The sequence below is a fragment of the Phyllostomus discolor genome, chromosome 14 (assembly GCF_004126475.2).
Source record: "Phyllostomus discolor isolate MPI-MPIP mPhyDis1 chromosome 14, mPhyDis1.pri.v3, whole genome shotgun sequence".
Classification (NCBI taxonomy): Eukaryota; Metazoa; Chordata; class Mammalia; order Chiroptera; family Phyllostomidae; genus Phyllostomus; species Phyllostomus discolor.
Window position 1 is genome coordinate 47774895 of NC_040916.2, and position 10658 is coordinate 47785552.

Below are 10658 nucleotides of genomic sequence, written 5' to 3' on the forward strand. Positions count from 1 at the left end.
CCATTGCAAGGGGAAGAGTGGTGACGAGGGGCTGGCACTGCCCACCCCTGGGCATCCTGAACTAGCTCTGCCTCCAGGGCTCCCCTCTACCCCCTGCTTTCCAACAGGCTCTGACCTCCAGGCAGACGGTTCAAAGTTACAAGTGCTTCAGACCCTCCCTTGAGCTCCCCCAGGCCCACCCCTTGTGCAGAATTCAAGGGGCACCTGGATAAACCCCTTGCTTTTTCTCATTCTTGGGATCCCTCATTCATGTTAGAAAGAGGATTTGGGGGCAGAGAGTAGTCTCTACTGGCCAGGGGGAAGGGAGGAAAGGAACAGTGATGGGGAACAGGGCCAATTAGAGGGATGATGAGTCCCCTCACTGTAGTCTGTCACTGCGGAATGAATCCTCCACAGCAGGATCAGGCAGCAGGGCACACGGGTCGCTCAGCATGTTGAGCCCTTCCAGGCCCAGTGGTTCCATGCGCAGCTCCTCCTCCAGCCCCAGACCCAGCTCCAACCCAGCTGCTGACACCTCGAAGCCAGGCACCCCGGAGAGGGCCACTGCAATCTCCTTAGAGAAACCTGGGGAGGAGTCTCCTGTATGGGCAGAAGAAATGGGTGAGGACCCCTCAACCTCCTGCTGTGCCAGCAAATGCATCACTCCCTCCTTTCAGCCCCCACGACCACCCACACCTCTCACCTGTGAGGATGATGTTAGGCCCTGAGCCATGGCGGGAACAGTGTGTCAAGTTCTGGTGGTTGAGGGCATGGGGGTCCTGGAGGCCACTCGCTGATCCCTCGCTCCCTAAAAATCCAGACCCTTCAGAAAAGCCAGTGGGATCCAGCGCCAGACTGGTTGATGGACTCTCCATGCTGAACTGCTCCAGCTAGGAGTGCACAGACAGACCTTGAGGAAGTGGGCCTCAGAACAGGAGTGCCTGCCTGCCACTGCCTGGCCCTGCTGACACATGCCCTTTGCCCAGTAATTCCCCCCACACCTGGACCAAAAGCAGAGACAGAGGGAGATGGCAGCAAGCAGAGCGACAGAGGTGATCACGGGCCCCAAAAGTAGGTGTGGGCACCGTACCTGCCGGGACAGAGCTTGTGCGTGCCAGGAAGAGAACGGGTCAAAGCAGCAGTCATCAAAGAGCAAGCTGTGCAGAGAGAGCTGGGGGAGAGGGACAGGAGGAAGGATCAAACGCAGGACTAGAGGAGCCCCAAGCTGGTAGGGCCATGTCCCCTGGGGAACGGAAGGATCTCTTCTGCCCGGATCTTCCAACTCAGACTGTGTCAGTGATACCACTCAGGCCCATCTGACCCAATCCCAGCCTTTCCGCTGCTTCAGAGCCAGGAACCTGAGTACTCACGTTCCCCAGGCTGAAGTCACTCACTGGCCGTTGGTAAGACTGTTGCCCATGCCCACTGGAGCTAGGTGGGTATAGTGTCCCATAGTGTGGCTGCCGGCCTGCGGGCTGCCCACCTGAGGACTGCACTGAGCAGGCCTGAGAGCACAGCCCTGGCTGCTGTAGAGGCTTTGGGGTGGGTGGCTGGGTGGGAAGAACCAGACTTGGGGGGCTATATGGGTATGAAGGCAGCCGCTGGTCAGTGGGCAGTTTACTGGTATCCAGTGGGACGCCCTAAAGAGAAGCAAGGAAAGAAGGGAAGCTTACCTTTCAGTGTGCCCCCAAGAGGAACTCTCAGTCAGCGGTTCCCACCCTCAGAAGCTGCAACCATTCTCCACACAGACCTGATAGCGTTCCCATGAGTATCCCTGGGACTGGGTGCAATTACTCAAAACTGCTCATCAGAATGAAAGCAATTGAGTGAGGCTAACATAAGAATAATTTTGAATCCAGTCCAGAAGTAAATTATTCCTAAACCTTGGTGCTCTAGCAATTATTAGTAATCAAGTACTTGTGACACACCTAACAAGTGCTTAATAACACAACAGTGAACTTGAGAACTGCCGTTCTAAAGCCTTGACAAGGCCGGGAAGAACGGGAGGAAGGAAACAAAGAGGAAAGGTGGGAAGGAAGTCAGGTTCACTGCAGGCTCAGGCTCCGGGGGAGCATGGCCCTCATTGGGCCTGGATCTCAGGCTCTCCTACAGAGAAGGGGACCTGCGTCGGATGGAACACAGAACACACATTCCAGGGAAGACTAAAGGAGGGGAGGAGAAGGCAGGGCAGAGGGGAGGGCAAGTGTACACCAGGGTGACAGGAGGAGAGGGACAGAGAGAGGGAAAAAAGAGAAGGACTGGGGGAGGAAAGAGCTGGGAGTTTTAGCACTGAGGAACAGCGTTAAACTCAAAGGTTTTTAGTTCTGGTCCTAACTCTTCCCAACATTCTGTGTAAGCGAAGGGAAATCACAAGCCCTGTGGGCCCCAGTCTCTCTGTCTATAAAATGAAGGGATTGGGCTCCATGATTGGAGTTTCTCTGAGTCATGAAATCTAGAAAAGAAGGAAGGGAGATAGGAAAAGGGATGGGACAAGATAGAGACATGAAAAAAAAAAAAAGACAAGAAAAGGACAGGAACAAAAAAAGGAGAAAAGGGAGAGGATAAGCTACCACATGTCAAGCCTGCACCTGGGCTAGGCATGGTGCTGAGCAGCTTCCATACGGGATTTCCTTTGATTCTTACAACCCATTCGTGTTTCACAGATGAGGAGGCTAAGGCTCAGAGAAGTGAAACTGTCCACAAGGAGACTGCAAGTAGAGGTGGGGCCCGGATTTGTCAGAGAGCTTTACCCCAGGGTTTGCACTCTTAAGTCAAGAGGAAACAAGATAAATAAAGCATGGGGCAGGTAGAGGACAGGGGAATTAAAGGGGATGGACGAGCCAAGTGTGGGAAGTAAGGAGAAGAGCTATTTGAGGGAAGGAGAGCGGAAAGGAGAGAACTTAGCAGGGAAAGAAAAGGGGAAGGGAGACAGACACGTAGGGAAGGCGGCCACGCATACCTGAGTGATGGAAGACAATGTGGGTGACATTGTTGGCGAAAACTGTTTGGGCAGCTGCTGTTGGGACCTTCTGGCGTCGGCTGGGCCCGCGGGCAAACTCAGGGGGCTGAGGGGAACACGGCGGTGGCGGGGGGAGGCCCCAGGGGTAGAAGCTGGGTAAGGGGGGGCACCCAGCACAGCAGATGAAGTGGAGGAAGAAGAGGAGGAGGAGAGGGCTGGGGCACTGAGTGAGGGATGACCCAGGGAGGTGGTGGGCAGTGCATGGCGGGCCAAGGAGGAGGCAGGCAGTGAGGGGTGACTGTGGGACCCCTGAAGCTGGGGCTGAGGACTGCTTAGGGAAGCCTGAAGGTTGGGATTGCTTAGGGAGGACTGCAAGGATGGATGGCTGAGAGGTGAATGAGATCCTGCAGGCACAGACAAAAAACCAGAGATGCCAACATTACTGATGGGAACTGGGCCCCTTTCTGCCCAGAACAGGTAGCAGTGAGCAGACTATGGAAGTGGCAACACAATGTCCTCCCTACACTGTCCCTGGCAGTGAGGTTGGCCTTGTCCACTTGGGGGCTACTCTCCAACTTCTTTTTTGGAAAAGCCGTACCTACCAGTTCTCACTGGCAGAGAAGTACAGTGAGGGGAACCTGGTGTGGACAGGTGGTGGGCTGATACGGGCAGTTACTGGTGCTCAAGCCTCCCGCCCCTGGGCCCCTCCAGCCAGGCAGCACTCTGGACACAGGACAGCCACTCACCTGGTGCATCGTAGCCTGGGCCTAGGCCCAGGCCTCCACTGATGCCCAGGTGGGTCATGGTGTGGGTCAAGTTGGAGGTACTGTTGCCCCCACTCAGGTTGGGGTAGGCTGTCTCCTCTGGGTCCAGGGGCGTGGGCAGCGGTGGGGGAAAGTGCAGGTTGGTGAGGTCAGGTAAGGAGCCTCCCGTGTTCATGGCAGGTGGGAGGACAGGCACGTTGGCAGGCTGGTCAGGAGACGGAAAGATGCTGGGGGGAGGAGGGCACAAGAAAGACATCATTGGTGGGCCACTTGTCAGGGAGGAGCAGAGCCTGGCCTCCCACATTTCCCTTTACTTCCCTCACCCATCCCCTTAGCCGACACCAAAGAGGCACTTACTTAATTCCAGGGACTTCGCAGGACCGAGGGCGGGAGGAGGATGAGGACAGCTGAGGAGAGACAGGAGAAAGTGAAGAATGAGGCCAGTGCTCAGCGGAGGCCCCTGGAAGGCCGGCCCAAGGAAAGAAGAGGGGCGGCGAGCCACATCTACCTTCTTAGCATCCCAGGGCTTCAGCAAATGCTTGTCATCTAGTAAGCTCTCCTCAATGGCAGGGACTTGAAAGAGAAAGACTGATGAGTGGAGGCTTGCAGAAGGAGCCAGTGAGGCAGGACAGGAAGCAGAGGCAGGCGGGAGGGAGTCCCGCTCCCTGGCCTTGACTAAAGCCCCCAACACCAGCCCAGAAATCCTTTGGCATTCAATACCCGCAAGTGATGAGAAACATATACCTTTGGAGTCCATTTCGCCATCCAGATAACCTGCAAAGGTTGTGGTGGAGTTGGCTGCAATGCCCACTTGCCTCCCTGCTTCACACCAGAGCTCCAGGGTTACCCCCTACCCCGGGACGTGGCCACTTACCTCCACGGCGGCCAGGAAGGACACTGGGAGGTGCAGGGCCTGGATAAGTGTCCTGAGGGCTGGGGTTCATCACGCTTGTGTGAAGGGCAGAATCAGAGCTTGTCCTGTGAAGGGCACAGAGATCAGCTGGCACCAGTGACGGTCTCCCTGGCCCCCATGTCCTCCTCAGCAGGGGAAAGCACTAGCTGAGCTGGAACAGGGTAGGGGCCAGAAAGTACAGATCAGAGATGTGGACTAGAGAACTCGAAGGTTATCACCTGTTAAGTGCAGATGGTAGTCGAAACAACTGCCCCTTCTCTGCAGGGAAATTGCCCCAGGGCATCGTCCTGGAATGAAAAGCAAAGTCACAAGGAGGAAGGCCATCAGTGGACATGAAGGCAGGCATGGGAGTTGGAAAATGCGCGGCAGCCGACTTGGAGGTAGAGAGGGCCAGGCGCCCAGGAGCATGCCTCTTTTCCCTCTGGTTCCTCAAATATCCATGACCCATGAACCCTCTCCTCCAATCAATTAGGACAGTGATTTTTCAACCAGCGTGCCACAAGAATTTTTAAAACATGCAATACCTGACTATTTAGTCAGGAGCATTGACCTCTTATCCCTTGAATTGTCAAGTAAAAAAAAAATGACAACAGTCAGCACAATAGCAGTCTGGTATGAATGCCCTGTCCTGAACCATAAATATGTAGGTCACACACAGTTGCGTCCTATTGGTCACGTCACGTAATAAGGTTGCATCTGACTGGTTAATTCTTTGTATTAAAATCCTTACATATAAGTATAGGCACCTGATTTTTTAAAAAGTCACACTGGAACAAAAAGGGTAGGTAATTATTATTATTATTATTATTATTAATTAAAATTATACCTATATATTTTTTGTCAGATTGGCAAAAAATTAATACACCTTTTGGTGTGCTGCAGAATTTTAGTAATTAGTTTGTGTGTGCCATGAGATGAAAAAGGTTGAAAATCACTGATCTAGATTTGGAAAATCTCAACTTCTATCTGCCAGGACAAGCTAAATGGGAGTCCTAGAGCCCAGCAGCTCTGTCAGGTATGTATATTAGTGACGAGATGGACAGAAGGGTTCAGGACTCTGAGTGCCAGTACACTGTATCTGGCATCCACTCTTCTTTTTTTAAACATTTTTATTTACTTATTTTTAGTGAGAAGGGAAGGGAGGGAGAAAGAGAAGCAGAGAAATGTCTATGTGTGAGAGATACACTGATCAGTTGCCTCTCCCACGCCTCCAACTGGGGACCTGGCCTGCATGCAACCCAGGCATGTGCCCTGACTGGGAATCAAACCAGCAACCTTTTGGTTTGAAGGCCAGCACTCCATCCACAGAGCCACGCCAGCCAGGGCTGGCACCCACTCTTGACAGGAGGCAGCCGTCCTCCCTTCCCCCTTACACACACGCCCCAGCTAGCCACCATTACCATTGGTCCTGCCCTGCTTGGACTGGGAGGCTTGGCCACTCGTGTCAATATGACCAAGACTGGACTCTGACCCACCTACTCCACCTGCCCCCACCCCTTCCAGCCCTGCCCTGAGGAAAGGAGGTACTGCTGAAAGCCTTGCCCCACATGCCCAACCCCAACACGAGCTCCCTTCAGAGACACGTCAGAGAGTGGGCAGGAGATCCTGACTGCCTTGGACACTGACCTCCGCCAGCTGGACTCCGGGGGAGGAGATAAGTAGGCAGGACTGTAGGGAGAGCTGTCAATGTGAACGGCACCGGTTAAGGTAAAAAGCGAGGAGAGGCTGGATGAGCTAGAGACCAGAGGAGAGAAGAATAATGGAGGCAGCAGGTGAGTTGTTTCAAGAAACAAACCACCTCTTCCTCCTTGACAAGGAGCAACAATCAGGTCAGAGAACGGAAGAGAAGAGGGTGAGACCCAGCAGAGGTGGAAAAACACAGGAGACTGCCTAGGCAGGGCCCGGGAGGCACTTCTGTGGAGGCCTCTGAGAGCGAAGGCCAAGGACAGAAATGTGAGGAGGGAACCAAACCCCCTTAGGCTGGAGAATATCAGAGCCCTGCCTCTGGCAGCAAAGAGCAAGCTGCCTAAGGACAGTCAGGACCATCCAGAGACACAGGGCACAACCTCAGGAGCAGCCACTCCCCTGCACAGGAGCCAGCACTGACACGTGGGCCGAATGGCCACTTTTCTGGGAGGCTGGGTAAAGGAGAGCTCCTGGAGAAGGACAGGACTGGACAACACCTAAAGTCCCTTCCCACCATGAGTTCCAACCCACCACCTCCAAACTCCCCAAACTCTCTGTGAAGGATATGTGGCGGGGGTAGCGGCGGAGTGGGGACACCATTCTCCGGGGATCTCGCTGCACCCGTTCCACCAGTCCATGGTGCCGAGTGTTTCGGGATGAATCCAATGGTGAGTGGAGGGGGCTCTGCCAAAACACACAGGTAAGTCAATGGGGAAGTTGCCGAAGAGCCTGCACTCTACTGAGGCTGCTGTCCACTCACCTGGAACTCAGCCAGGCCACAGCTAATCTGGTTCACGTTTGGCAGAGAGCCACCGTAATGAGAGTTCCTTGTGTATGCCAGTCGCAGTTTTTGGGCCTGTAACTGAGACACAAAGGGCAAAATGGGGATGTCAGGGAGCGAGGCTGAGCATTGTTCGTGATCTTTGGCCACCTTTGCCGCTCCAGCCTCCAGGATATGCTACTACTGGTGCTACTTTTCAAAGACCTGTCAGGGAAGAAAACAAAAAAAGGAAGAAAGAAAGAAGGAGAGAGAGAAGAGAAGAGAAGAGAAGAGAAGAGAAGAGAAGGAAGAGAAGAGAAGGAAAAGAAAGGAAAGGAAAGGAAAGGAAAGGAAAGGAAAGGAAAGGAAAGGAAAGGAAAGGAAAGGGAAAAGACAAAACAAAGAACAGTGCTGGGGAAAAGCGCCACTGAGACCTGGTGCAAACACTCTGCCTCAGCTCTTCTGCAGGCTGCCCTCATCAATGCTGTCACTAATACCTGGCATCACTCTGCCAGGTACAGACCCTGACAAGCCTGACACTCTCTCTGTTCAGGGCCTGTCCCAGTTGTCATCCATCTAAACAGAGACCCTGTAGGGCTGCCAGGAGCCCCTAGACTAGTCACATGGTTTAACTCCTGAGAAGGGGTTCTTACTGGGCACCTATGCTTTTACTTCCAGATGTGTCCTGGAGTGAATGGAAAATGAGGGAAAGGCCATAGGTGGATGCCACAGAGCCACTATCACCAGTCTCTTTCCTGTCCCTAGCAGAGGAAAGAGGCACAGGCTTCTGGGCTCTGCCACTTGCCCAGCCTCAAGGAGGCCACTCAGACTAGAACCTCCCAAACTGGAACATCTAAGAAATGATGGCTCTCATAGATGGAAAAACAAGGCCAAAACCAAGGTACATTCTGCCCAGGCTGGTGTGGCTCAGTGGATGGAGTGCTGGGCTGCAAACCAAAGGGTCACTGGTTTGATTCCCAGTCAGGGCACATACCTGGGTTGCAGGCCAGGTCCCCAGTGGGGGGCTCATGAGAGGCAACCACACGCTGATGTTTCTTTCCTTCTCTTTATCCCTCCCTTCCCCTCTGTCTAAAAATAAATAAATAAAATCTTTAAATAAAAAACAAACCAAGGCACATCCTTGCACTTAGTTGTAAGGCCCCTGAATGGGCAGGAAGCCTGGTAAATGGGAGAGGGAGAGGGAACAGCAGTGTGGGCCAGAGGCATCTCCCTAGCCTCATCCCCTCTGGGGACATAAGTCTAGCACTAGAGTGAGACACCACATTCCTTAGCCTGGCATGGTTTTAGTCTGTCTACAGATCTCATGTCCCTCTGTGAGAGGTGAGTACCTATTTCTGAGACAGGCACTGTCACCAGCTAAATAAAAGAGACACAGGGCAGCTGATGCGGGGTAAAATCTCAGAGCTTCCAGCACATACTATTGTGCACAGGCTAACCTCAGAACGAACCTCCTGTTCCAGGTCAGCCCAGTAAATTTAGTGGGCACTATGTTCACCTTTGGGCCACTTCAGGGCTGCTAATAATATGCATATATATGACAACCCTAGCCTCACAGGGTTGAGGCCGTATCTGCCTCAAAGGAGCCCTCCCAGCTAGCCAAATAAAGGCTAAGTATCAGAGCCCAGTTTCCCAGGCTCTGGCCAAGTATGCCCACTACATTTTTATGTGCAGCTGTGAAGTGACCCAGTAGGGGCAAGGGAGGTGGAGGGAGCCTCTGAACAGACGAAGACACTACAGAGATAGATGGCCTAGCTTTGAGTTGCTCACGGCCTTTCCCTGCACATACAGCCCTAAGGTCCCACCATGCCTCTGCTGGAGTCACGGTCCAGAGGAAGGGCCTCAAGATGTTAACTGGAGATCAGCCTCTCACCCACCTTCTTGCCTCTGCCCTACCACGATCACAAGCTCCTGAATGGGAGCAGTCAACAGTTAGATCGTAGCAGTTAGGCACAAACACACACAGACACACAAGATTTGCTTCTCCACCTAACTCTGTTCTATCTCCCGCAAACTAGGACACATGGTCTCTGGAGACTGAAAGGGGAAATAAACACAAAAAAGACTAACAGAGTTAAGGGAGACACACACACACAAATACAACCAAGTTGGTCACAGACAGATGCAATTACAGTCAAACCAGGAGAAAGAGCTCTGGAATGTGGTATTTATGTTCCATCTCTCCTTAAATTTCTTTTAACTCCCTATCATGAGGAATCCCTGAAATATCCTCCTCACCTGCTGTTTTGAGACTAACACCTCCCTACATTAGGACTGCATACCAACTGGGCAAACTCCCACCCCTCACTCCCTCAGACATTCAGTCCTGATAGCAACAAATTAAGGCCAGAGGGGTTTCAGAGGCAACTCTGCCAAGATACCTTCTTTCTGGAGCTTCTTAAAAGTTAATATTCCTTACACATAGAAGACCCTCCAAACCAACCCGTAAGTGACCCACACAAAGCCATAGGGTTCCACACAACCTATAGCCACTGGTTCCCGCTTTCAGGATTCAAAGCCCTATCTCTCTCCCAAGACGGCCACTACCGTAAACCAATCACCAGTCTGTGGGCAATGGCCCTCACCTTCATTCACGTCAGGAAACCACAAGAAGTATTTGAAAAAGGAAGCAAAGGGACGGGACGCAGGAGGGGACTTCCTGCCCCACTATACCCAGCACTGCTGTTCAAACCACTCAAGGGGCCCTTTCCCAGAGGAATTGAAGTGCCGAGAGTGGCCAAGAGGGCAGAGGAACCAGGTTGGAAGAGATTACCAACTCAGAGGAGGCAAGAGTAGGGCAAGCAGACCATCCATCCCCCGCCCCCCCATAACCCAACATCGGGGATGCTTCAGTAGAGTCCCCGAGAGGACTCAATCAGGGATGCACAAGGACCACCCACCTCCGACTTCCGCCCGGTTCCAGGGAACTGTCTCCAATCTCCGCCCACTCCTCACTTGGTCCCTAGTCATTCCTAAACTCCCAACTTCTCTGGGAGCTCTGGCCTCACCCGACAGAACCCGCCTTCCTGCTCCACGGCCCTCACCCTCCGCTTCCCAGACTACGGCATCCGCAGCCGCTGCCCCGTTCCGCCTCTTTGGCTGTGACTCTCGCCCCCGCCCCGCCTCTGGGCTCCCGCTCTGTAATTGCTCCGCTTGACTCTCCGGCGCGGCCCCTCACCCGGGTGGAGCCGATGTCCATCATCACCTCCTCGAAGGCCGCCGTCTCTTCGGCCTGACGCTGCTTCTGCAGCGCGATCTTCTCACTAAACTTGCGCGGATTGGAAGCTGAGGCCGCGGCCGATCCGGGCCCGTTCGCCCCCGACGTCGCCATCTTCCTCCTCCGTTCCTCCCCGCCACCCTCCCCGCACAAGCCACGGCCTGTGCCGCGGGCTCCCGCCCGGGTCTTCCAGCCGTAGCCGCCGCCGCCGTCTCAGCAAGCACCGCGAACCCGGCCCCAGCCTAGCCCTGACCTGTAGCGCGCAGGGTCTTCCGGGAATTGTAGTTTGTTTACGTGACCCTCTTACCGCTCCAATCACGCAGTACGAAGAGGAAACGGACACCAATTCCCAGCAGCCCTGT

The 10658-nt window shown here is 53.8% G+C and overlaps 1 protein-coding gene across 3 annotated transcripts; it reads right to left on the bottom strand.

The window, feature by feature from the left end:
* Positions 1-129: 129 nt before the first annotated feature.
* Positions 130-10410, bottom strand: CRTC2 (CREB regulated transcription coactivator 2). Of its 3 annotated transcripts, XM_028502632.2 has the most exons (15): positions 10258-10410; positions 7062-7163; positions 6869-6985; positions 6242-6303; positions 4834-4902; positions 4577-4680; positions 4447-4476; positions 4211-4275; positions 4060-4109; positions 3685-3929; positions 2939-3342; positions 1350-1619; positions 1070-1150; positions 683-869; positions 130-579 (listed from the first exon to the last, which is right to left on the bottom strand). In XM_028502632.2, the coding sequence occupies exons 1-15, from the start codon at positions 10408-10410 to the stop codon at positions 359-361; spliced, it is 2160 nt and encodes a 719-aa protein (XP_028358433.1). In that variant the 3' UTR covers positions 130-358. The 3 variants fall into 3 exon arrangements, with proteins under 3 accessions (XP_028358433.1, XP_035870989.1, XP_028358434.1); XM_036015096.1 differs by lacking the exon at positions 4447-4476; XM_028502633.2 differs by lacking the exon at positions 1070-1150 and having other exon boundaries at positions 359-579.
* Positions 10411-10658: the final 248 nt, after the last annotated feature.

What these genes read in the sequence shown, in the direction of transcription:
- CRTC2 (XM_028502632.2), bottom strand. Translation starts at nt 10,410, where the DNA reads ATGGCGACGTCGGGGGCGAACGGGCCCGGATCGGCCGCGGCCTCAGCT. An exon ending in CCTTCCTGGCCGCCGTGGAG is followed by an intron (nt 4,477 to 4,576) that starts GTAAGTGGCCAC and finishes CAACCTTTGCAG; the next exon opens with GTTATCTGGATGGCGAAATG. An exon ending in TGGCGAAATGGACTCCAAAG is followed by an intron (nt 4,276 to 4,446) that starts GTATATGTTTCT and finishes TTCTCTTTCAAG; the next exon opens with TCCCTGCCATTGAGGAGAGC.